Genomic DNA, 26,876 nt, shown 5'->3' on the forward strand with positions numbered 1-26,876 from the left:
AGACCGAAATAAGGAGGGATGGTGGGTGGTTTATTCTGATGACTTAAGGTTCAAATATGAAAGTGTTTATGAAGGAGGGAAAAATAATTGTCTGGAAGTAGCAAGGAGGACACTTAATCCACCTCCAGATCCACTGGTATATGATGTATAGTCATGATCTCCTGGTTCCATCTAATTGCCTTATCATATACAGTCTGGTTCTAACCATATCCCAAGCAATTCCCTTGGTTCAGCCAAAACCACTCTTTAAGCACACGGCTTGCTGTCCTGGATTTGCCCATCAAGGTTTTTCATTTTCCTCTACTCAAAGAGTCTAAGGTCATTTGGAAGATCTATGTGGTTCTCTCTGTCAATGCTGCCTTTTCTCCCTATTCTTACCTATATTAGTCAGCTTGAGCTGCCATAACAAATACCATAGACTGGTTGGCTTAAACAGATTTATTTTCTCACAGTTCTGGAGTCTGTGAAGTTCAAATCAAGATGCCAGCTGATTCAGTTCCTGGTGAGGGCTTTCCTCCTGGCTTAAAGACAGCCACCTTCTCACTGTGTCCTTACATGGTAGAGAGAGAGAAAGCACTCTCCTCCTCCTCTTATAAAACCACTAATCCTATTAGATTCGGGCCCCCCCCCCTTATAACCTTATGACCTAATTACCTCCTAAAAGCCCTATCTTCAAATAAAGTCGTATAGGGGTTAGGGCTTCAACGTATGAATTCTTGGGGGGCACAATTCAGTCCATAGCATTACCCATTCTTGTAGAGCCACTGGTGTTTGAAAACTAGCTTTTTCCAAACTTCTAGACTGGTACACGGGAAAAATTATCTTGGATGAAATAGGAAAAAATAAACTGCCTAACCTCATTCTGTGTCAATGTAGTTTTGTTCTAAGGGGCTAAGATAGTCACTCAGGACTTGTATAAGATCTAGGGTTCATTGTACTACTGTGGAAAGAGCATTAGCTTTGTTATCAACAGAACTGAATTTGAATTACCAACTGTGTGACCTTGGATAAATTTCCTATCTCTCTGAGTCTTAATTTTAAAATGGTGATGATCAATTCTATAGAAATTTTGAGAGAATTAAATAAAACAAAGTATTTTTAAGAAATTAAACTTGTGGGATTATAATAATTGCAATTATTGTAATTTTTCTGTTGTAAAGAAAAATTACAACAAAACATGTTCCCTCTATCTGGAGTCAACACCTAGTTATTATGGATAAGTGAGATCAGACAAACAATAACATTTATTCCCCCTCAATCTTTGGGAAATTTTAGACTCTGTCCAAACTAACTGCTGTCTACCGAATATCAGAAGAAACAGAAGATAAACACTGCCATTGTTTTTATTATAACTAGATGTTAGAGGGTTCCCATATCCATGACCTAGACCTCAGGTGAAAACAACTTTGCAGAAGGTGAAAAACAGAAATGTTAGGCTTGAATAATCTGTCTGAAGAGTGGTCATTATGAAACTGGAACCCTTAAACCGCTCCAACTCCAGTACAGTTCTTTCTCCCCTGTGCAGCCCAGGGCACTGGCATGCCAGAAAGAGATGGTTTTTACATAAATGATTTGGATCATTACCAACATTATAGTTGCCTATTTTGTGAAGTCTAGTATATTTGACAAAGTCCACATGCATTCTCTCCATACTGAATGGATTAATAAACTAAGGCTTATATGGCTATTCATATGTTACAAAGCACTTTCATATCCATTACCTCATTTGCTTCTGAAGATAATCCTGTAAATAAGGTTTATAAAAGGCAATATCATTGTCCACTCACTAAAACAAACAAACAAAAAAAAAAAAAAACATGGAAACAGAGACTCAAAGGTTAACCAAATATCATAAGACAATGAATGATAAAGACTAGAACTTAGGTCTTTCTGAATAAGAGTACTCTTACTTTCTACCCCTCCCAAAATGATATTCTTACATGAGGTTTTCGGTTTTCAAAACACTTCAAAGGGCTATATTTTCAGATGAAGAGCCAGGTTCAATTTATACTGTCTATCTTAGATAAAGTCAAGGAGGAGGAGAAGCTATCAAGTTCTATGAAAACAGGATAGGAACCAGGAAATTGGCTGAGGTACAGGACTGTTCTCTTCCTAGATTCTAAGCAGAGGGAAGCTAGATAGGCAGATTGCTACCTCTTGTTCTACCACTCTAGTGATGGTATACGGTGGATAGCTGTCAATTTAGAGAACGATTGTACTGAATACTAAGATGTCTATTGCTCTTTAGACATCTGGTACATACTCGCTGAACTATATAAACTGAATTTGACCTCAGGTGGGAGATAAGTGCTAGTAGGGAGAGTATTCTTGTTCTGCCAGTCTGGGTTCATTTTGTTTTGGGACAGAGTAAAGCTGCTTACACAAGGCTGATGATCACTGAAAACATCTAAGATGAGACTAGGATGAGGCAGATATAAATATTCTATGAAAAACTTCAGGGAAATTTCATCATTCCAGTTTTATCCATCAGTCTGCCATGAACATCCTTAAGGATACCCATCCCCTTTATGAAAAATGAAGATACAGAAGTATCCATTGATTAGAGGACTAATTAACTCTCTATAAAATTAAAGTTCTTTTTCAAGATTTTTTTCCACCTACCTACAACAGATTTACTAATTTCTGGAAAATGTATCATTGGGAAAATTACACTCTGGCCTAAAAATGAGGAGTATAGAAACAGTACATTTTCTGAAATGAGAACTGTTATGGTTTGAATGTGTCTCCCAAAGTTCATGTGTTGGAACTTAATCTCCAGTGCAACAGTGTTAAGGGGTTGGATCTTTTAGAGGTAATTAGGTCATAAAGGCTCTGCCCTCATGAATGGATTAATACTGTTATTGCAGGAATGGGTTTGTTAACGTGGGAGTGGGTGCATATAAAGAGGGATTTTAGCCCCCTTTTCTCTCTTACCCATGTGATGCCTTGTGACATGTTATGATGTAGCAGGAAGGCCCTTACAAGATGCAGCCCTCAATCTTGAACTTCCCAGCCTTCAGAAGCACAAGCCAAACAAATTTCTGTTCATTATAAAATACCCAGTCTGTGATATTCCATTATGGCAGCATAAAATGGACTAAGACAGAAAGTTGGTACTAGAGAGTGGAGTGTTACTATAACAAATACCTGAAAATGTGGAAGCAGCTTTGGAACTGGGTAATAAATAGAGGTTGGAACAGTTTTGAAGTGAATTCTGGAAAAAGACTCTGTTGCCATGAACAGAGCATTAAGGGTGATTTTGATGAGGGCTTGGAAAAAGAGAATAGTTATTTTTTTAAAAGTCTGAAACTTGATAGAGATTAATTACATGGTTCTTATCAGAATATCGGTAAAAATATGGAAAGTAATAGCCATTCTGATGAGGTCTCAGATAGGAATATCTTACTGGAAACTGGTGTAAAGGCCGTCCTTTGCCATAAAATGGCAAAGAACTTGGATGAATTGTATCCATGCCTGAGTGCGTTATTATGGAGGGCAGAATTTAAGCACAATGAAGTAGAATATATGGCAGAAGAAATTTCTAAACAAGATATTGAAGGAGCTGCATGGCTACTTTTAACTGCATATAGTTAGATGGACAGAGGCTTCATCCTATTGTCAAAGTTACCTTCTTACTTTAAGGCATGCCATTATCACATGTAATTCAAAGCCACTGTCATTAACCTAGAGAAGTAGCTTCATATCTCACTAGATCTTCCTACACAAAATACATTAAAAAATGACCAGGCTACTTGCAATTTCCCAAATGCTGCATGAACTTCCCTATTTTTATGTTATTGCTCAACCTGTTTCATTAACTTGGAATGTTTTTTAAAAGTCTATCTGCACAACTACCACCATCACTCAAGTGTCTTACATACCCATTCCCAGGCTGCACATGAGATTTGCCTTTCTCCCTTCTAGTGGTTTGTGGCTTAGGTTAGCTCAAATTCCACAATTCTCTCCACTCTTCTACTTTTGATCTCAGCTCCTCTCCCCTGTACACAAGATTCCAAACTCATCCCACATTAATCAAAATGTGCCTGAGTAAAACATTCCTCAAAAATATCTTCCTCTCTTTGCTCTAATTCCACATAAATCTTCTCATCATTTATTTTGTTTCCCAGGTACCTTTATACCAGGAAATTGTGTGTCCTGGAGAAGGGATGAAAGGATTCTGGTTAATGGAAAGTATTAAGCTCCACTATAATGACTTCGCATTGTGATCTCATCTGTCTTGTAATTTCTGTTAATCTAGAACCAAGAAACTGATAATTTTGAGGAAATAAATAAAGTTAAATTTTTGGATTTGAAGGATAAGAATCAAACCCTTGACTTTAGTCAGTTTAGATAGACAGTCCTTCATTTGAGGTCTGTTAGTGGCCAACCACCCACTGTCTCACCAAACTTTTATTTATTTGCCACAGAGAGTATGATTTTTTCATAAAAGTGAGGAGCAGATATTTAGGATATCAAAGAGTTTACTCAACCAATTCTTAGGTTGAAATAAAAATTGCTTCAATAAGTATAAAATTATGAATTTAATTTTTAAAATTCTTCCTCTTGAATGTTTTCAACCAGAAAATGAAAGAATATTTATTCAATGCTGATTTGTCTCAATGCCAACTTCCTTATACAAGTTGAAAATATCAAAAGCCAAAATGAATTAACAGTTCATTTTGTTCATAAAAGTGCCCAGAGAAGAAATATGATTACCCCACCCGCAATATGATAGAAAGAATTATGAAACCAGATTTCCATTTTCTTTAAAGAAGAGAAATGGAGACTCCAATTATTTACTATAACATCAATTTTAAATGCACTGATTTTTCTGTGAGTGTATAAAACATTTTTCAAGCTCAACTTTTGGAAAAGAGTTTTAAATACAAAAAGATTAACGTAAACTCTTATAACTTACCAAATGTTTTATAATCTTTCACTATGATATATTCAACTCCAATCAAAAACAAGTTTCAAGTTAGGATTCAAGGGTGAGTAGTGGGAAATGTTAATAAAATTCTGTGAACATTAAGGATTTAAAATCATTAAAGAACTTTACCAAATTATTTAATTTATAGATTTCTGTAATAGACAGAAAATATTTTAACAATTATTTGATACTTCTTCCCTTTTAAAAAAAGATATGATCTCTTTATAACCTAGGTATTATCTTACACTTAAGTGATTATGGCAATGACAATAATTTGATATTTCACTTCTAGGTTAATCCCAAATGTGGTTTCACTTTTTCATAAGCCACACAGCCAATGCCCACTGCAGGAAGCAGCTTTATGATGTTTGGGGTGATACCCCGGAAAAATCCCCTTTTTCCTTCTTTCTTATATATATCTTGAATGAGCTGAATCATAGGTGTTGTTTCTTTTTCCACCAGGGCTATAAATTGAAAAACAAGAAATCAGTGTAATTCAATATTTAATCTTGATACATTAAGATAGTCCAATGATTAGAATTTACAGAGATTAAAATTATAAGGGGTCTTCAAAAAATTCATGGGAAATATGTATTATGAAAAAACAATGAATAAATTGCAAAATATTTTTGCACCAAAATAAACTCATACTAACTTGTTACAACATGTCTAAACAGGATCTAGGTTGAGGCATGAAAAGGATAAAACATCAGTTTAAAAAGAGCCCCTATCATAATGACATAAATTATGTTAAAATTGAAAAAAGGACAAACATCAAATTTATGAAGAAGCTTGAGTGGAAGAAAGGTGAAATCATCAATGCTTTATGAAAAGTTTACAAGGACAATGCCTCAAAGAAATCAGCTCTTTTATACTAATAAATAACTCATTTTAAGAAGGGACAAGACCATGTTGAAAATGAAGGCCACAGAAGCAGACCATCCACATCAATTTAAGGGGAAAAAATCAAACATATTTGTGCCCTAATGGAAGAGGACCTGCAATTAACAACAGAAACAATAGCCAAACCACAGACATCTCAACTGGTTTGGCTTACACAATTCTGACTGAAAATTAAAGTTGTGCCACTTTTCCACTCAATGGGTACCAAAACTGTTGCACACAGGTCAGCTGCAGATGAGAGCAGAGCTTTCAGTGGAAAGTTTAAACAAATGGAATCAAGATCCTGAAGCACTTCCTCCAAGAACTGGAATGAGAGATTACACATGGCTTTAGCAGTACAATCCTGAAGACAAAACACAATCAAAGCAATGGCTACCAAGAGGTGGAAGTGTTCCAGTCAAAGCCAAAGTGGATCAGTCAAGAGCAAAGGTAAGAGCAAAGGTCATAGCAACATTTTGGGGGGGATGTTCACTTCTGGAAGGCCAAAGAATGATAACATCTGCTTATTACAAGGGCTTTTTGAGAAAGCCAAAGCTTTAGCAGAAAAATGCCCAGGAAAGCTTCACCAGACAGTCCTTCTCCACCACAACAGTGCTCCTGCTCATTCTTCTCATCAAACAAGGGCAATTTTGTGAGAGTTTCAGGTGGAAATCATTAGGTATCCACCTCACAGTCATGTCTGGCTCCTTCTCACTTCTTTTTGTTTCCTAATCTTAAAAAGTCTTTAAAAGGTAGCCATTTTTCCTCAGTTAATAATGTTAAAAATAAAAAGTTAATTAACATGATTAAAATCCCAGGATTCTCAGTTCTTTAGGGATGGACTAAATGGCTGGTTTCATCACTTACAAAAATGAATTTGATTGAGGTTATGTTAAGAAATAAAGTTGATATTTTTTATCTTTATCTTTTAATTCCATTTTCCATGAACTGCTTGAAGTCTCCTCATACATCAGAGTATACCTCTCTCTCTACTCATAGAATAGTTCTGTGCTGTTCAATATGGTAGCCACTACACACATGTGGGTATTTAAATTTAAATTATTTAAATTAAATAAAACTAAAAATTCCATTCCTCACTTGTAGAGCAACATTTCAAGTGCCCAATAGTTATATGTGGCTACTGTACTGGACCGCACAGATATAAAATATTTCCTTCATTGCAGAAAGTTCTATTGAACAATGCTTGACAGTCTTTCATGAAGGACCTCAGTGGAGCATTTGGATTTGGATATGACAAGTTTGAGAGAGGGATGAATGAGTGATGGAATGGATAGAGATATTTTCCACCTGGATTGCAATATAAATTAAATCTAAAAATCTAACTGAAAAAGAGGAAGAAAAAGAATGTAAAAGAATATCACTTAGTACATGACCCCTTAAATAGTTTAGTCAATAAGTTAACAATAGGATTATGTGGAGGTTTTTTTTCTTCTTGAAAAGTGATAAACATATTTTCTTAAAATCTAAATTCCTAACATTTCACTTTGAGAGGAACAAAGCAGATACCCTCCCTTCTTCTTAATATCTCCTTCCTACATGGATTGGAATACAAAACAATTGAGTTCACTTCCACAAATGTATTAAGTCCCTGATGCAGAATATAACAATGATAGTAGAACTAGGGGGAAAATTACATGTTCATATGGAGTAACTGTTGATTCAATTTGAAGAAAGCCAAATCTTTTCTACTGTTCTATATGGTACTTCCTAATTGTAAACTCCTTAAAGAGATTATCCGTAATGGAAAGAAATATGGAGTTCCAAAGAGATCTTTGAAAGAGAAATAAAATCTGAAATTCACAAAAAGCACTAGTCAACAAAATAATAAACTCAAAATTCATGCCTTAAAAAAATCAGAGTTAGCTTTTGATTTATTTATCGATTCCACAGTTTTTTAAATCATTAATTTATACTCACTTAAAACATACTTTTTAACTTAGTTATTATTACTTCATTAGAGGGGGAAAAAAAACTCACCTTCAGCCTGCATCCGAGTTCTAATAAGGTTCAGAGGAAAGCTGGCTAACTGACCACAAGTGTGAGACAATGTACTACATCCCAGCAAAATCATTATCCCAGGATTTATGGAGTTTTCTGAATAATGTTCTAGCCAATAATTCTTCAAAAGCTGGCAGAAAAGAGAGTAGTAAATGTCCTTTATTTACTACACAACTTTAAATAGAATAAAGCTTTAGTACAGAGCATCTATCCCTGCTGTCATATCAGAACAGGGGGCACAGATGTTTTCAAATAAACTATTCATGCAACCTCAGTTTGAGTTCTCCTATGTTTGTGTCTCTGTGTATGTTTGGTTTATTTTTTTGTTTATTTTATTTTGATTTGCTTGTTTTATTTTGTTTTGTTTATAATAATATTCAAAGACCAGAACAAAATTCTGGAGATTCTCACAGATATTGCAGAGAGGAAGACTGCACAATCTACTCTAGGTTTGTTCTCAACTTTTAAGAAAGACTGATCTTCTCGGATTTACTTTTCCTTGAATAAAAGTGGCTGGAAGAATATACTTAGAAACAGTGGGTTTAAAACATCACTAAGTGCTTTTAGAATTGTTCATTTATTAAAGAATAGCAACTTTGCCATTACATACTAGGACAATTACTACAAAATCATATATCATTTGATGCTTTTGAAAAAATAGATTTTAAAATATCTCTTCTGTGCACATACAACAGTCATGTAACCATAAAGAGAGAAATGTGTAATGGCACTCTGGTATGAAAGCAAAAGATATTGAACTGTAGAAATAAAAGAATGGAGAAAGCCCTACACAAATAGCAGCAACGGATTTATTCTAATAAGACCACAGAAGCCCGAATACGAAAAGGAAAAGAAATACATGCTATAATATTCAATACTTTAAACATCTACAAAAATCTAACATATAACATCATATTACGAGAATGAACTCACCTCATAAACAGCAAGATCTAAGCCTGCATAAGGTATAATACCTAGCAAGTTAGGAATATAACCTTTGAAAAAGGTTCTGACACCCTCCTGTTTCAGAAGCTTCTTGCCACAATCAATAATCCCTGAATACTCTCCAGTGTTAGCTACAGCCAGTCTGGTCTTTACTACCTAAATGTGAGAGAATATAATAAGGATATATTGATCAGATTCACTCTACTCATGTGGCAATCCAGTGAGATGCATTATATCACAATGCTTATAAATTTTCATAGAAATAAAAAAAGAATGCAATCATAAACATAATTCCAACTTCTCAGTTACTAGCTTTTAATTATGGACAATTAATATAGTACAGAGGTTTTTCTTAATTATTCAAACAGGAAAATAAAATTAATCACTGTGCCTATGATTGATACACCCACTCAAACTCCTTTAATATGCTGTAAGGCAACATGTTCTTAAACAAATTCATTTAAGATAACATTATTATCAAAAAAATAAAGCAAACATAGCCAAAATTCAAATTAAAAAAAAGTATATGGCCATGTTAAAGTGAAGAACCAATAGGAAAAAAATTTCTATATATGCTTAAAATGTGTAGTCTAGGAACTATCGTAGCAGTGAGGCGTACACACTGTAATTTAATGACTTGGGCTCATTTTGCCCTCATAAAGTAGTGATATCTTGGAAGCTATGAGGACAACAGTAGGCTCCCGTGGGCTCTAAATGATCAATATTCTTGTGCACAGTGTAATACTCCTGATAGAGTCTCACTCCTTGTCATCTTAACTTCCATTAATTTAATTTAAGAGTGCTCTATACATGCTTGGAGAAATGGCTCTCCAAAACGTTTAAGACAAAAAAAGTATAAACTCTGTCTTGATTGGGCAAACCATGTATCTTGATAGGGCTGCCTCCAAGTAGTCAGTAAGGAGCCTTCTGTTTTATGGACTTCTCTGCAGGACCAGACACTTTGGATAATCCCATTCTTAAAACTCTCTGCCTTCTCGAAGGCAGTGTACTCTCCTCTTATCCAAGTAAATCTTTTCTATCTTCTTCACTGGCATATTTTTCTCCTCTTACTCCCTAAGTTAAGGACTTCTCAAAAGTTTTCTTCTCAGCACTTTTTTTAAAAAATACTAGTTTTTTCTTAGGCAATCTCAAAATCTCAAATAACACCTCTCTGCAGATAACACCAAGACTTGAAATCTCAAGTCTTTGTATCACATTTGCAACTGCTTTCTGAAAATCATAATTTGGTTGGTCCACCAACAGCTCGAATTAAATATATGCAAATCTGAACCCATCATCTCTCAGTCTGGCTCACTTAGACGCAACTCTCCTGAACACTCAGGCACAGAACCCAGATAGAACTTTGCTTTCTTCCTCAACTTAAGATGCTCTAACATAAGTCAATTTCCCCTGGTCAGTATCACACTTCAGGTTCTTACTGCCACTTCCCTGAATCATGACAATACCTTGTATCTAGTCGTCCCATCTCTTTAGTCTCTCCCACTATAAAATACATTACCAGGATCATATTTCACTCTCCAAAGTCTTTACTGGCATCCTGCTTTTTAAGGAATTAAATTCCTCAAGCTGCATTCAAGAGCCTTTCTGATCTGGCCTTAACCCTTCACCTATGCTATTGTCCAGTCCAAACCTAAATACCTACTTTTATACCACCATTCCTTAGCTCAAGCTATTTTTTCCAACAAAAATGCCCTTCCTCCTAATCCCTGCATGCCCAAATTCTAAGCCAAGCTCACACATTCTATTCATGTGTTTCATGAAATCCCTAGCTAGAAATAATATCTCCTGTCTGAATTTCTACAGCCCTTTATATTGATCTCTTTTCTAGAACTTATTTTCAATTTTAGATCATCATCACTGATGTGCATGTTTTATTTCCCCTTCTAGACTATAAGCGCTACATGACCAAAATCCTTGTCTGACTCTTCTCTGGATCAGCACCTAGCAAAATTTCTTAAACTTAATGGGTATACAATATGAACTTGCCTGATTAATGAATTAGTGATTCTATCAATCAATCAACAAAATTGTTCATCTTCTTGGTCCATCTACAATACTACCTTTGTCTTAAACAACAAAAAAAACTCTTTTGAGGCTAACTGAAACTTGATACGAAACTTAGGTACTGTAGCTATAAAGCTGTTTATTGTACAAAATATTGAACTGGGATTTATTTATAAAAAGTTATAATTTGCATTAAAAGCACGACTTTAGTTAAAATTTTACAATAATACATACCTCCATGGGGTAAATACAGGTCTGGGCAGTTGCACCAGCCAATGAACCAGATATAAATCTTTCAAGAATTCCTAATTGAGCACCACCAAAACTAAGCCACTTCTTATACTGTATAAATAAAAGTATTAAAATGCATACTATTACTGAAATGAAATATATGTTATTTCTAAGTTTATAACATTAATTATTTGCATAAAATTATATTTTAAAAGTATACCAGGTACAACCAAGTAAAGTACCTGATTTTGATTTTTATGCAGTTAATTGTCTAAGATAATAAGTCTCTCTATTGTCTCCTTTCTCTTTTTTTTTTCTCTTCAAAATAAGTTAGCAACATCGAATCATTTAAGTATATTCACGAGCATTTCATTTCATAACATGAATGAACCCTAGAATAAACCCTAACAAGTACAGAAATTGGTAACTGGATGTAGGGTGCCATAATAACTAAAACCTAAAATACATGGCAATAGCTTTATTGTTAGGACACAGATATTACAGACTGAGAAGGTGATGGACTTTTTGACATTTTGTGGAAATAACTGACAGCACTGCTTCCTGTGATATAATGCAAATGGAAGGTAAACTATTTTCTTTTTGAGCATGAAGTTCTAGGAAAGCTGGATGGAAAAATCTCAGAATGTTGGTTAATGTTGCTTGCTCCTTGCTGCTTTTAGCAAGATCTATGAGACACGAGCTAAAGCATCTCTCTACTTTCCTGCTCAGGGCTTTCTCCAAAGTCAGTTTGCAAGCGGATTGATAATGGTGGTCATGTGCATGTTTCTGAGGGCTTTAAAAAGAGAGCACATGAAAGTCTCTCTCTCTCTCTCTCTCTCTGCTCCATCATTTCTGCCATGTGATATTCCTGTGTTGCCGTAAAGTCACCACCAAAAACACCCTCACCAGATGTGTTTCCTGGACTTTGGATTTCCCAGCCTTTGAAACTGTAAGCAATAAATTTTGTTTTCTTATATATTACCCAGTTCCAGGTATTTTGTTATAAGAAACAGACTAATACAAAGAGCTACCTACTTCTGTTCCCCAATAGAAGAAAATGATAGTCCTAAAGAGCTTGCCTATCTGCAAAAATCAAATTAAGAGTGTTGGCATGTGATTTAAGCCTATTGTTTCAGTTGACATCAAGGTAGCCTGCTATAAAAATAAGAGAGAGAGAGAGAGAGAGAGAGAATGACTAAACACAAGGTGGAAAATAAAATGTTGGAAGAGATCTTTTGGTGTGGATACTTTCATGTTGTGTTGACAGGAAGTAAACAAGAAGAGTAAGTCATTTTTGGAAGAATTATGTTCCTAGAAAAACCATAAGCCTAGCATACAAAATCTGCATATTTCAATGATTTCTAAAACAACTCTCAGGCCCCCACACTTAAGTGGACAGATAGTTGACCATGACAGACAATTCTGGAGCCTTGCATCACATCTGGACAGTTCTGTGCACTCAACTGACAGAGCCTCATCTAAAGCACAAGCCTGTTATGCCTCTGCTTTTCTGCAGCAGGGTCTTCTCCAAAACTGTGGGAGCCTGTCCAACCCAGAAGTCTAGGGAAGTTAAAGTTTCAGGAGCAATCCTTTTATAATGTGTGATAGGAGATAGATAAATGCTTCCACTTCCTTTCTTAAAACAGACAACTCTGGGAGGTATTCTGTACACTTCCTTGAAGTTCCAGTGTAATCAAGCCCCTACTGCCTACAGTAGAAACTTCATTTGTATACCGTAATATTGGCCTTTTTCCTCCCTTGTCTCATTGGATCCAGCTTCCTCACTCCTCCTTCTTTGCAAAAAACTATCTGCACCCAGACTTTACTTTGGGGGGAATCCAAACTAAGATAATTGGTAGCACTTCAAAAGTGGTCCTAGAAAGCACCCTACAGATATTACTAGAACTAGATCAGCCATCAGTCACTTGGCAACAAAGACCCCATTGCTAGTGGTAAATGGGATGATAATAACTTGCAGTATTGCTACGGTCTGAGTGTCCCCACCAAAACTCATTTTGGAACTTTAATTCCTAGTGTGGCAATGTTGGGAAGTGGAACCTTTAAGAGGTGGGGCTTAATGGGAGGTGTTTGGGTCATGGGGATTTTGCCCTTGTGAGTGGCTTGGTGCCAGTTCTCATGGTAGGTAATAAGTGAGTTCTCACTCTCACAAGATTGTATTAGTCCTTGTGGGAATGGGTTAATTTCCTCAAGAGTGAGTTGTTATAAAGTGAGGATGCCCCTCATGTTTTGCCTCCTTCACACGTCTACTTCTCCTTTGACCTTCTGCCATGTTATGATGCAGCACAAGACCCTCACCAGAAGCCAGTGCCTTACCCTTCTTGAACTTCCCAGCCTATAGAACTATAAGCTAAATAAATCTCTTTTTTTTATAAATTATTCAGTCTCTGGTATTCTCTTATAGAAACTCAAAATGGACTGATAGGTATACATACTGTGGCATTACAGTTACTAAGATTCTTAGTCCTGGTGGCTTGAAATGAGATATTAGTAGAATGGAAAGCATTACATTGTGCAGTTGCTCTAATAAGTGAGCAGTATGGGACAATCATAAGGATTGTAGAGTTAGCTGGCTTTTGTTAACTGCCTTAGAAAGTTTGAAGAAAGAGAACATCAAGTTTAGGCTAACCAACTATCACCTTAAAGCATGTTATGAACACTATAAGACCTTCACAGCAACATTTAAAGAGACCTTCATCTCCTACAGCTGGAGAATAGACAGTGCTGAAAATCAGGCCCTGGATATAAATGTATAGGTAGCAGAGTTGCAAAGGAAACCAAATGAATAGCTTCAACAAGTCTCCTATGCTGAAGTCAGGACCCTAATTGGGAAGGAGTGGGACCCTGAGACATGGGATGGGGGCATTTGGGTGTATGTGCCTGAAAAACCTAAATTCCCAAATTCTCCATCACCCTCCAATTTGGCAGAAAGTTGCCCCCTCCCCACTGCTAAAGCAGACCAGCCTCTTCTTGTCCACAGACCATATGCAGGCCTCAAAGAGGCAGATGACTAATACAACGATGTTTGTCTTGTTTGCAATCTGCCCCCACTTCCCCTTATTGCCTGTTAGCCAATAATTTTTATAAGATCAGGCCTCAAATAGCCCAAAGGAGAAATATAGTCCATGTTCTATAAGAAAATAGTATTCTCACCAAAGAGTTGCAGGACCTGGCCAATATGGACTGGTAGGAACAGTGAAACACACGTGGGAGTCAATCGTAAGAGTGTTAGGCAGTGGGGGTGTGGGGGTTGGAATATACTGCTGGATAGGGAGACTTTATTGATATGGAGCGTTCTCCCTTGAAGGACTTGGTACCAGTCCTAATATGTTGTTTAGATGGCTCTTTAAAGCTTGGAAACAATCATGGCCAATAGTAAATGAGGTGGTGATTCCAAAGTCTTAATAGAGTGTTTAGGAAGGGGTCAGTACACTCAGGAAGTGTGGAAATGTTAGAATGCACTTTATCATGAGACTGGAGTACCTACTACCTGACTATGTTTCTAGGATGAAAGGGGAGTCCTTGTTAAGAGACCCAGTGATGGCTGTTTTCAGATAGAACTAGTACATAACATAGACCTCAGAGTTATCCTACACAAGGAGGCAAAGGCATTGTGGTACTGCTATGATTTGAGTGTTTGTCCCCTCCAAAATTCATGTTGAAATTTAATTGCCAATGTGATGGTATTAGGAGGTGGAGGCTTTAAGAGGTGATGAAGACATGAGGGCTATGCCCTCATGAGTGGGATTAATACCTTTCTAAAAGAGCTTTTGAGAGCAGGTTCTCTCTCTTGCCCTCTTGCCTTCTGCCACATAACGATGCAGCAAGAAAGCAAGAAGGCAAGAAGGCCCTCGCCAGATGCCAGTGTCAATTTTGGACTTCCCAGCCTCCAGAAGTGTGAGCCAATAAATTTCTGTTCCTACACTCTCAGGTTTTCTGTTACAGCAGCACAAAACAGACTAAGACAGGTATTTATCAACCAAAGCCCATTAGTCATTAATGAAGGCTGCTCCCAAGAGCCTTAATTCCTTATTGTTTCCAGCCTGCCCTTTTCAGGAACAGAGCAAGCTCCAGAAGCCAGAGAAAGCCTTAGGAAAATAGATTTTAGATGTTGTCAGGGGCACTTCAAAAAGTTCATGGAAAAACAGAATTTAAAAATAATAAGAATCTTTCCATGAATTTTTTAAAAACCCCTTGAAAAGGTGGGTACTTATACATACATGGAGTTTTTCTGCCTGGTTGTAACAATGAATGGGGTAATGGTAGCAAACAAAGACAAGAAAAAAAAAAAAAAAAAAGCAAAAATCCAGATTCCTCAGAGATAAAAGTCTTTGTCCACCGAAGAAACAACTTAGACTAGCCAAAGTACTGGTCAAGGGTGAAGAAAATCTAGAATGACTGGCAGAGAGATGACAATCACTTATAGCCTTGGGAACAGTTACAACAGTATGGACTGTAATTCCCTCCTACTAGGCAAAAGGAATAGTATGTAAGAAGGACCTGAAGCAGGAAGGAGCATGGTGCACTGGAACAGGTGAAAGAGGGCCAGCCTTGAGAGCAAAGAAGAATGAGAAAAGGGCAGGAGCCAGATTATTTTGCACCTTGTTAGTGAGGAGAAGGATTCTGTACTTAAGAAAAAAGGTCCACTGGAGGGTTTTAAGGAAAAGAAATTACATAACCAGACTTATATTATTAACAGACTGTTTTGGTGGCAGTTGTAAATAGTGGATAGGAGATATAGAGACTAGGTGGGAATCTAGTCAGTAGTCCAGGTAAAAAATGACAGTAGCCAGCAACACTAATAAAGATAGAAGAAATAACAGATTTCTGGATGTTAGCAAGATAGTGCACTAGGAGATGTTCATGTTTACTCTCCCACAAAAACAATGACTACACAACTAATTACTGATGAAAATAGCTTTGGGAGAGCTCCAGAGGACAATGAAGGAGCTGCAGCAACCCAGCAGAGCACAAAAGCCAAGTTAAAGTGCATTATAGGAATAATTTAAAGTCAGATCTATTTTTAAAATAGCAAATTCTCATAAATACTTGTGTCAGATATTGTTCTAAGTACTACGTGTGTGTGTGTGTGTGTGTGTGTGTGTGTGTGTGTGTGTGTGTGTGTAAATTCATTTAATTGCCTCAACTCTAATCGTTATTTTCTCCATTTTAAGTTAAGGAACATTTTTAAAAATGAAGCACAGAGAGGTTAAGTAGTTTGTCCCATTTTACATAGCTAGCAAGTGGCAGAACTAGGATTTGAACCGAGGGAGTCTGGCTCCAGAGTACGTAACTTTAACTACCTCCCTAAACTTTGGTATTTAACTACTATTAATAATAATTTACAATGAACCTCAGTTAATCTCTTTAAGCCACACTAATAGGTCATAATACGTTGACTGAGAACCTCTACTCTAATATAGCATTAGAAGTATTGTCTCAATGGGCTGGCCATTAGCTCAGTTGGTTAGAGCATGGTGTTTACACCAAGGTAAAGAGTTCAGATCCCCTTAACAGCCAGCTGCCAAAAAAAAAAGTATTGTTTCCAGATAGGAGAACTGGAACCAATAAACCTGAATTCTAGCTGATTCTATCACAAACTAAATATGTCACATCAAGTAATTTATCATCTCTTGACTTGGTTTTCACATCTATAGAATGATGACTTCAGGCTATTTACTCAATAACATTCAATAATGTGGTGGCACTATTCTGGGAATAATGCTAAGGTCCCTATCCTAAAGAAGTATACTATTTTTCTAAAAGACATAGTTTAAACAGATTTTAAAAGAAAAGACAAAACCTGATTAAGTGGCAGAGACTCCTAGGAGTGTCCCAATATCCATTCTCTCCTTCTTCCTAAGAAATAAGAACTTAATTTATAGTTGTACATATTGTTTCCCAGATAACGGCTATATTCTTAGATTCCTTTTCAACTATATGTGTCCATGTGTCTAAGTTTAGGCTAATAATACGTAGCATAAGTACTGTATGTCACTTTTGGGAAGTGTACTGAATGCGAGGGGCTGTATCCTTTTTTGGTTCCTCCCCTGTTTTTGTCTGGAACTCTGATGTAATTGCTGGAGTTTCATCTCGGATGCAAGAAGACAAGGGCCACACCCTACAGATGGTAGACAGTGAACTGGAAGGGAATGAATTTTTTTTCACCTTCATAGCACTTTCATACCAACCTACTCAAAGATTCAAGGACAATCCCCTATCAATATTCCCTCTCTTTCCTGTATCATCAATGTCCCTTCTCTACTGAACCATTCTCTAAAGCATACAAACATTGCTTCTTCCATTTCAACAAAAACACTCTCTTTATCCCATGCCCCCTCCAGTTACCACTCCAATTCCCTTCTCCTCTTCACAGCAAAACTCACTGAAAAAGTTGTTAACGTCTGTCTCCAATTTCTATCCTCTATTTTCTCCATAGCAATTGTCACCATCTGACATATGATATATTTTATTTGTTTGTTTATTGTCTCCTCCAACTTATATTCTAATATAAATTCTATCAAGGCAGGTGCAGGGTGGGGTTTGTTGATGGTTAGTTGGTTTTTTAATTTTTTCCTGTTTAACTTGCTGTGACATCTCCATATCCTAGAAAAATGTCTAGAACACATTAGGCAGTCAAGAAACATTTGTTGATGAAAGAAATATTTGTTGAATGAGTTTAAGTAAAAGACATATATTTTTAAGATGTGCATTACAACTAAGTCCATTGTCCTAAACATCTATATACTTGCTTTTCGACGGCTTGAGTTGAGAAAGGATATTCTCAATATTTTATATTTTCTTAAAATTTTGAGGTCCTGTGAACTTGTGAACGTCATACAAAAGAAATACTTTAGGGCCGAGCCCGTGGCACACTCAGGAGAGTGCAGTGCTGGGAGCGTGGCAACGCTCCCGCCACGGGTTTGGATCCTATATAGGAATGGCCGGTGCACTCACTGACTGAGTGCGGGTCACGAAAAAGACAAAAAACAAACAAACAACAACAACAAAAAAAAACAAGAAATACTTTAATTCTATATTCTATAAAAGTGTTTAAAGAAAAGAGAATTGCTACAAAATTTACAGTGAAGATGGAAAACTTGAGAAGCACACAGAGCACTCCTGGACTCTCATGTGATACTAATAACTTATACTATTTGAAAACAAATACATCTCATCCCAAAGTGAATTTTACACACACAATTTTACCTGTTCATAGGCCCCGATCTTGAGTGCCGTCTCTGGTGCAATTTTTAAAACATTTACACCATTTCCTCTCCAAAGAGAAAGAATTCCTCCTTCTTTTACCATGTGCTCAAAACCACTAATCAATCTCATTTTCCTGGACTTTAAACTATGAACCTAGAAATGAACAGCAAATTTATTTTTCAATTTATTTTGCTGGCAATATGGTATTGATGTTGTTATTCCTAGCAAAATAATTATACATACATGTATAAGTTCATGATTTTTAACACCATTTTAATTTTCTTTTAGAGACATAAAAAACTGATACATTAACTTTTTTCTTGTCCCCAAATACATAATTTAATTAACCTAACACACCAAAGAAAAGAAGAATACCTTAAGGAAAACAGTAATAACTTAATTACCAGAAAATTTCAGCATAAGCAAGATGTGTTGTTACTACCAAAATATTACAAGATTATTGAAGAGTGCATTGAAATAAGCATTGAGAAAAGAATGATGAAAATACATCAGACTTTGAACAGTGGATACATCTGGGTAGCGAAGTGTTATGGGTTCAACTGTGCCCCCCAAAATTCATATGTTGAAGTCCTAACCCTCATCCCCTAAGAATGTGACCTTATTTGAAAACAGTGTCTTTAACAGAGGTAGTCAAGTTAAAGAAGTGTCATTAGGTGAGCTCTAATGTAATAAGAATGGCATCCTTAAAAAGGGGAAAATTTGGACACAGAGAGATATGACACACACAGAAGAAAGACAATGTGAAGGGAAGACTGTCATCTACATGTCAACAAAAGAGACCTGGAACTGATTTTTCCCTCACAGCCCTCAAGAAGAACCAACCCTACCGACGCCTTGATTTTGGACTTCTAACCTCCAGAGCAGTGAGACAATAAATTTCGGTTATTTAAGCCAGTCAGTTTGTGGTACTTTGTTTCAGCATCTCTAGTAAATTAATACATGAGGATCACAGTTCATTTTCATGTTTTCTTTTATGCTTTTCTATGTTTTCCCATTTTTCTAATGTATTACTTTATATGAGAAAAATGTCATTTTAAAGAAAGTTAAAGTTAAAACATTAATAAAATGGCCTCCTATCCATAAAATAAGAGAATAATAAGCATTTTCATCTCTTGTGAGTAGGACAAAACTGGAAAATAATTTAGCAGTATATACATAAAAACTTAAAAATGTTCATGTCATTATTTAAACTAGAATTTTTCTCTAAACAAATAACACTAAATATAAAAAAGATTCATAAACAATTGTGTTCATCATAAAATTATGAATAGTAGATTAAAAAGAGGGGGATTAAAAACCACCTATATGTCTAAAATAGGAAAAAATGATAAAATAAATTATGACACATTCACTTGAAATATTGCATAGTTATTAAAAACTATTTTAAAAATATAAAATAACATGAAAACATGCTCATGTTACATTATTAATCACAAAGACAACAGAATATAAATTATTTAAAAAGTAATAACTACTTTATAAAAAGTATATTTTAAAAAGAACGAGAAGGGAGAAGACAACAAAAGTCCATGAAAAACCATGCACTTCTCAGCAACTCTCAAGGAAGCAATCGGCTGCTATAAGACTATCCTGACCCCTGACTCCAAGATATCATCCTTCCACAGGGAATGGTGCCTAGAAAAGAAAATTCTGCAGAAAAAGAAATGTGACTACATTAAAGAACATAACTCGACCAAGCAGGTAGGCGTCACCACTGCCGGACCCCATCCCCAGCCCTTGAAATGTCTGACAAGGAATTTTGAGTGATAATTCTAAGGAAACTAAATGAGACACAAAAAAACTCAGCTGGAAACATGACGAAATGAGGAAAAATATACAGGACCTGAAAAAAGAAATGTACAAGGAAATCAATACCCTGAAAAAGAATGTAGCAGAGTTGGCTGAGCTGAAGAATTCATTCAACAAAATAAAAAACACAACAGTGAGGAGTTTAACCAGCAGGCTTGCAGAAGCAGAAGAGAGAACTTCTGACCTTGAAGATGGGATGCTTGAAATAACACAGGCAGACAAAAAAAAGAAGAAAAAAGAATTTAAAACATTGAAGAAAATATAAGAGAAATATCAGACAACCTTAAGCACTCAAATATCTGAATCATGGGTATTCCAGAAGGGAAGGAAAAAGGAGATTGCATTGAAAACATATTCAACAAAATAGTGGCAGAAAACTTCCCAGGTATAGGAAAAGACACAGATCTTCAGATTCAGGAAGCTCAAAATCCCCAAATGTATTCAACCCAAAAAGGTCTTCTCTAAGACACGTTATAGTCAAACTGGCAAAACTCAAAGACAAAGAGAGACTCTTAAAAGCTTCAAGAGAGAAGCATCAAGTCACCTATAAGGGATCCCCAATCAGACTAACCTCAGACTTTTCATCACAAACCCTAAAGGCAGAAAGGAATGGGATGATATATTCAACATAATAAAGACAGAGACTGCCACCCAAGAATACTTTACCCCACAAGGCTATCCTTCTGAAATGAAGGGCAAATAGTATATTTCTCAGACAAACAAAAACTGTGGGAGTTCACTACCACACGACCACCTTTACAAGAAATTCTCAAGGGAGTACTAGGTTTGGTACCTGAAAAATAACTACCACTGCCATAAAAACTCAAGAAAAATCAAATCCCACTAGTAAAATAAAAATGGCAACAATGAAGAGAAAAAGAAAAAAGTTTATCTACAACCCAAGAAACCAACAAATACAGAAGACAAACAGTAAATCAGAAAGAAAGGAACAAAAGACACTTAAGACATCCAAACGAAAATCAATAAAATGCTAGCAGTAAATCAACACTTTTCAATAACAACTCTTAATGTCAAAGGATTAAATTCCCCACTCAAAAGACACAGACTGACTGACTGGATTAAAAAGGAGAGCCCATTATATTCTGCCTTCAGGAGACTCACCTCACCTATAAAGACACACACATAGACTAATTGTGAAAGGATTCAAAAAGAAATACCATGCAAATAGAAATGAAAAACAAGCTGGAGTAGCTATTCTTATATCTGATAAAATAGACTTTAAACTAAAAACCATAAAAAGAGATAAAGAGGGCCACTACATAATGATAAAAGGACTCATCCATCAAGAAGACATAACAATCATAAATATATATGCACCCAATGTCAGATCAGGCAGATTTATAAAGCAAACTCTATTAGACCTAAAGGAGGAGATAGACTCTAATACCATAATAGCAGGGGACCTGAACACCTCACTGTCCATATTGGACAGATCATCTAGGCAAAGAATCAGCAGAGAAAGAGAAGATCTAAACAACACTCTAGATCAATTGGACTTGGCAGATATCTACAGAACATTCCATCCAACAACCTCAGAATATTCATTCTTCTCATCAGCACATGGATCATTCTCTAGGATAGATCACATGTTAGGTCACAAATCAAGTCTCAACAAATTCAAAAAAATTGGAATTATCCCATGTATTTTTTCAGATCACAATGGATTAAAATTAGAAATCAATAACAAATTAATGTCTGTAAACTATACAAACACATGGAAATTAAGCAGCATTCTACTTAATGACATATGGGTCCAAGAAGAAATCAAACAGGAAATCAAAAAATTTATTAAAACTAATAAAAACAATGATACATCATGCCAAAACCTGTGGGATACTGCAAAAGAAGTACTAAGGAGGTAATTTATTGCATTAAATGCTTACTTCAGAAGAATGGAAAGATGGCAAGTAAAGAACCTAGTACTTCACCTTAAAGAACTAGAAAAACAAGAACAATCCAAACCCAAAGTTAGCAGATGGAAAGAAATCATTAAGATCAGAGCAGAACTTAATGAAATTGAAACCCAAAAAATGATACAAAAGATCAATGAATCAAAAAGTTGGTTTTTTGAAAAGATAAATAAAATTGACAAACCATTAGCACAACTAACTAAAAAAAGAAGAGCTTTTTTTAGTTAGTTGTGCTAATGGTTTGTCAAAGAAGACCCAAATAACAAAAATTAGGAATGAAAAAGGTGATATTACAACTGATACCTCAGAAATCATTCGAGACTACTATAAAGAACTATAAGTCAACATATTTGAAAATCTGGAGGAAATGGATAAATTTCTGGACACACACAAACTACCAAAACTGAGCCAAGATGATGTGGAAAATATGAACAGACCCATAACAATAAAAGAGATTGAAGCTATTATCAGAAGGCTCCCAACAAAGAAAAGATCAGGACCAGATGGGTTCACAGCAGAATTCTATCAAACATTCAAAGAGGAATTGACACCAATTCTCTACAAACTATTCCAAAAGATTGAAACAGAGGCAATTCTCCCAAACTCATTCTATGAAGTAAACATCACACTGATACCAAAACTAGATAAAGATACAACAAAAAAAGAAAACTACAGGCCAATATCTTTAATGAATATAGATGCAAAAATTCTCAATAAAATACTAGCTAATAGAAGACAGCAACACATATGCAAAATTAAATACCATGATCAAGTGGGATTCATCTCAGGGATGCAAGGTTGGTTCAACATACACAAATCAATAAATGTGACACACCATATTAATAAAGTCAAACACAAGGACTATATGATCATCTCTATAGATGCTGAAAAAGCATTTGATAAAATTCAGCACTCATTCATGACAAAGACCCTCTATAAGTTAGGTATAGAGGGAAAGTATCTCAACATAATTAAAGCCATATATGACAAACCCACAGCCAATATCATCCTGAATGGGGAAAAGCTGAAAGCTTTTCCTTTAAGAACAGGAACTAGACAAGGATGCCCACTCTCACCACTCCTATTCAACATAGTGTTGGAAGTACTAGCCAGAGCAATCAGAGAAGAGAAGGAAATATAGGGCATCCAGATTGGAAAGGATGAAGTCAAACTGTCCCTGTTTGCAGATGACATGATCCTATATATTGAACAGCCTAAAGCCTCTACAAAAAACTCTTGGAGTTGATAAATGATTTCAGCAAAGTTGCAGGATACAAAATCAACACACAAAAATCAGTAGCATTTATATTCTCCAATAGTGAACATGCAGAAAGAGAAATCAAGAAAGCTTGCCCATTTACAATAACCACCAAAAAATAAAATATTTAGGAATAGAATTAACCAAGGATGTGAGAAATCTCTATAATGAGAACTACAAACCACTGTTGAGAGAAATTAAAGAGGACACAAGAAGATGGAAAGATATCCCATGCTCTTGGATTGAAAGAATTAATGTGGTGAAAATGTCCATACTATCCAAAGTGATAAACAAATTCAATACAATCCCCATCAAAATTCCAATTACATTTTTCTCAGAAATGGAAAAACTATCCAGACATTTATATGGAATAACATATATCCAAAGTAATTCTGAGCAAAAAAAAAAACAATAAAGCTAGAGGCATAACACTACCTGACTCTAAACTATACTACAAAGCTATAATAACCAAAACAGCATGGTACTGGCATAAAACCTGACACATGCATCAATGGAATAGAATAGAGAATCCAGAAATCAACCCACACACCTACAGCCATCTGATCTTTGACAAAGGCACCAAGCCTATACACTGGGGAAGAGACTGCCCCTTCAGCAAATGGTGCGGGGATATCTGGATATCCTTATGCAGGAGAATGAAACTAGACCCATACCTCTCACCATATACCAAAGTCAACTCAAAATGGATAAAGAATTAAATATACACCCTGAAACTATAAAACTTCTTAAAGAAAACATAGGAGAAACGACAAGCGAACAGATATGAGGTTGTTGGGAGGGAGGGGGAGGGGGAGGGAGATTTTGTTAATGGGCCACAATAATCTACCACTTTGTATATTGATAAAATAAAATAAAATTTAAAAATAAATAAATAAATAAAAAGGACATGAAGGTAACGAACTAAAGTGTTAATAATGATCACTAAGGGTTATAAGAAGATAGATAACTTTTGTACTTTCTACTGCTCTATTTTCCAGATTTTTCTTAGTGTGTATTTATTTTATTTTAAAAATACAATTTTTTTAGTTTTAAAGGTACATTTTTATGAGGTACAACATGATATTTTGATACATGTATACAATGTGTAATGATAAATTCAGGGTAATTAGCATATCCATCATCTTAAATATATATCATTTCTTTGTGATGAGAACAGTGAAAAACCTCTCTTCTAGCTATTTTTAAATATATAATATAATATTGTTAACTCTAGTCATCTACTAAGCAATTGAACACCAAAACTTATTCTTCTTTTCTAATTGTGGCTTTGTACCCTTTGACTGATCTCTCACCATCGCCCCCTACTTCCTACCCTCCCCATCCTCTCTCTGGTAACCTCCCCATCCTCTGGTAACCACCATCCTACCCTCTACTTCTATGAAAACAGTTTCTTAGATTCTGCATATGAGTGAGATAAATCAATGGAATCACAAAAGATCCCAAATAATCAAAGTAATCTTGAGCAAAGAGAACCAAGGAAGTGGTATCACACTATGTAACTTTAAAACATACTACAAAGCTATAGTAACCAAAACAGCATGATACTGGAATAAAAATAGACACATAGACCAATGGAACAAAATATAAAGCCCAGAAATAAACACACACACCTATAGCCAACTGATTTTTGATAAAGGTGCCAAGTACACACAATGGAGAAACGATAGCCTCTTCTATAAATGGTTGTGGAAAAACTGGTTATCCATATGTAGAAGAATGAAACTAGATCATTATCTCTCACCATATACAAAAGTTAATTCAAATGGATTAAAGACTTAAATTTAAGTCCCCAATCCACAAAACTACTACAAGAAAATATAGAGGGAAAGCTTCATGACATTGGTCTAGGAAGGAATTTTGGGATAAAACCTCTAAAGCATAGGCAACAAAAGCAAATATAGACAGATGGAATTACATCAAACTAAAAAGCTTCTGCACAGCAAAGGAAACAATCAACAGAGCAAAGAAACAACCTACAGAATGGGAGAATATATTTGCAAACTAAATATATGATAAGGGGTTAATATTGAAAATATATAAGGAACTCAAAAACTCAACACCACCACCAAAAAAAACAAATAATCTGATTAAAAATGGGCAAAAGACCTGACTGAATAGACATTTCTCAGAAAGAAAACACACAAATGTCCAACATTTACATGAAAAAATGTTCAACATCACTAAACATCAAGGAAATGCAACTGATTATCACCTCACATCAGTCAGAATGGCTACTATTAAAAAATCAAAAGTTAACAAGTGTTGTGAGTATGTGGAGAAAATGGAACACTTTCACACTGTTAGTGGCAATATAAATTAGTTACAACCATTATGGAAAACACTATGGAGGTGCCTCAAAAAATTAAAAATAGAACTACCATATGATCTAGCAATCCCACTACTGAATATATACCCAAAGGAAATGAAATTGGTATGCTAAAGATATCTGCACTCCTATGTTTATAGCAGCACCACTCACAATAGCCAAGATATGGATTCAATCTGAATGTCCCATCGACGAATGAATGGATAAAAAAAAGGTGATATATATATATACACACACACAATGTAATACTATTTGACCATAAAAAAGAATGAAATCCTGTCATTTGCAGCAACATTGATGAACCTGGAGGATATTACATTAAGTTAAAAATACAATTTTTGAAAGTGCAAACAAATAACCATAGAAACTTAAGTGTGGCTTTGATAAAATAGTAACAGTGCTATTTATTCATCTTATTTCTCTACAAAAATGAAACCCTTCATTTTTTTTGAGCATTCATTATGTTGCAGGCATAATGCTAAGCATTTTATAAAATCTTATTTAATTCTTAAAAATGACAGTATTATGATCCCCATTTTGTAGAACCAATTAGAACTGATCAAATAACTTGCCCATAATTAAAAAGTATCAAAGCCAGAATTCAAACCCAAGGCTCTCTGACTGTAAAGCCCCTCCTATTAACTATATTAATCTACTTCTGACCACACAACACTTACGTCCTTCTCTAGTTCCCATATTGTTTTCCAGTCGTGTGCATCTCACACAGTAACACTTCCATCAATAAAGAGGACAAGTTCTAATGAACCTATTTCACTGTCAAATACAGGTACAAATGAAAGCCATGAGATTTGATGAAGAATGTCATAAAAGGGCAGACTCCTTCCCTCCCTCCCTTCCTTCCTTGCTTCTAATTACATTACTCTTCTTTCCCATTTCTAACTCATTTTTCATCTATCATCTTCCCTCTTTTTCCCATTTCTTCACTATTTTCCTTTTCTTTTCTATCTTTTCATCTCCTATCCTCTTCCTATTCCTATCTATCCCACTCCCTTATTCCTTCCTCTTTTTCCACTCTTTCCTTATCCCCTTATTTGCTCCATACATTTTCATGCTCCCTAATCCATCAAGATTTTCAATCCCTTTGAGAACTGATCATCCCTACCCTGTGTCCCTACAATACACACATACTTTTCTATCTTGCATAGAGCAAGCTCTCATAAGTGACAATTATTTTCAATCATCACCATCACCACCACCACCATCATCATCATCATCCATATATGTTGTTTA

At 35.6% G+C, this 26,876-nt stretch overlaps 1 protein-coding gene across 1 annotated transcript in view; it reads right to left on the minus strand.

The window, feature by feature from the left end:
* Positions 1–5,218: 5,218 nt before the first annotated feature.
* Positions 5,219–26,876, minus strand: part of LOC134384008 (mitochondrial adenyl nucleotide antiporter SLC25A24-like) — a 54,840-nt gene continuing 33,182 nt past the window's right edge. The window contains exons 6-10 of the mRNA XM_063105611.1: positions 18,260–18,412; positions 11,032–11,143; positions 8,765–8,928; positions 7,811–7,961; positions 5,219–5,394 (exon numbers count right to left, since the gene is read on the minus strand). Coding sequence (XP_062961681.1) covers positions 5,219–5,394; positions 7,811–7,961; positions 8,765–8,928; positions 11,032–11,143; positions 18,260–18,412 — 756 coding nt within the window. The remainder of the gene's footprint in view (positions 5,395–7,810; positions 7,962–8,764; positions 8,929–11,031; positions 11,144–18,259; positions 18,413–26,876) is intronic.

Source organism: Cynocephalus volans, chromosome 8 (assembly GCF_027409185.1).
Source record: "Cynocephalus volans isolate mCynVol1 chromosome 8, mCynVol1.pri, whole genome shotgun sequence".
NCBI lineage: Eukaryota > Metazoa > Chordata > Mammalia > Dermoptera > Cynocephalidae > Cynocephalus > Cynocephalus volans.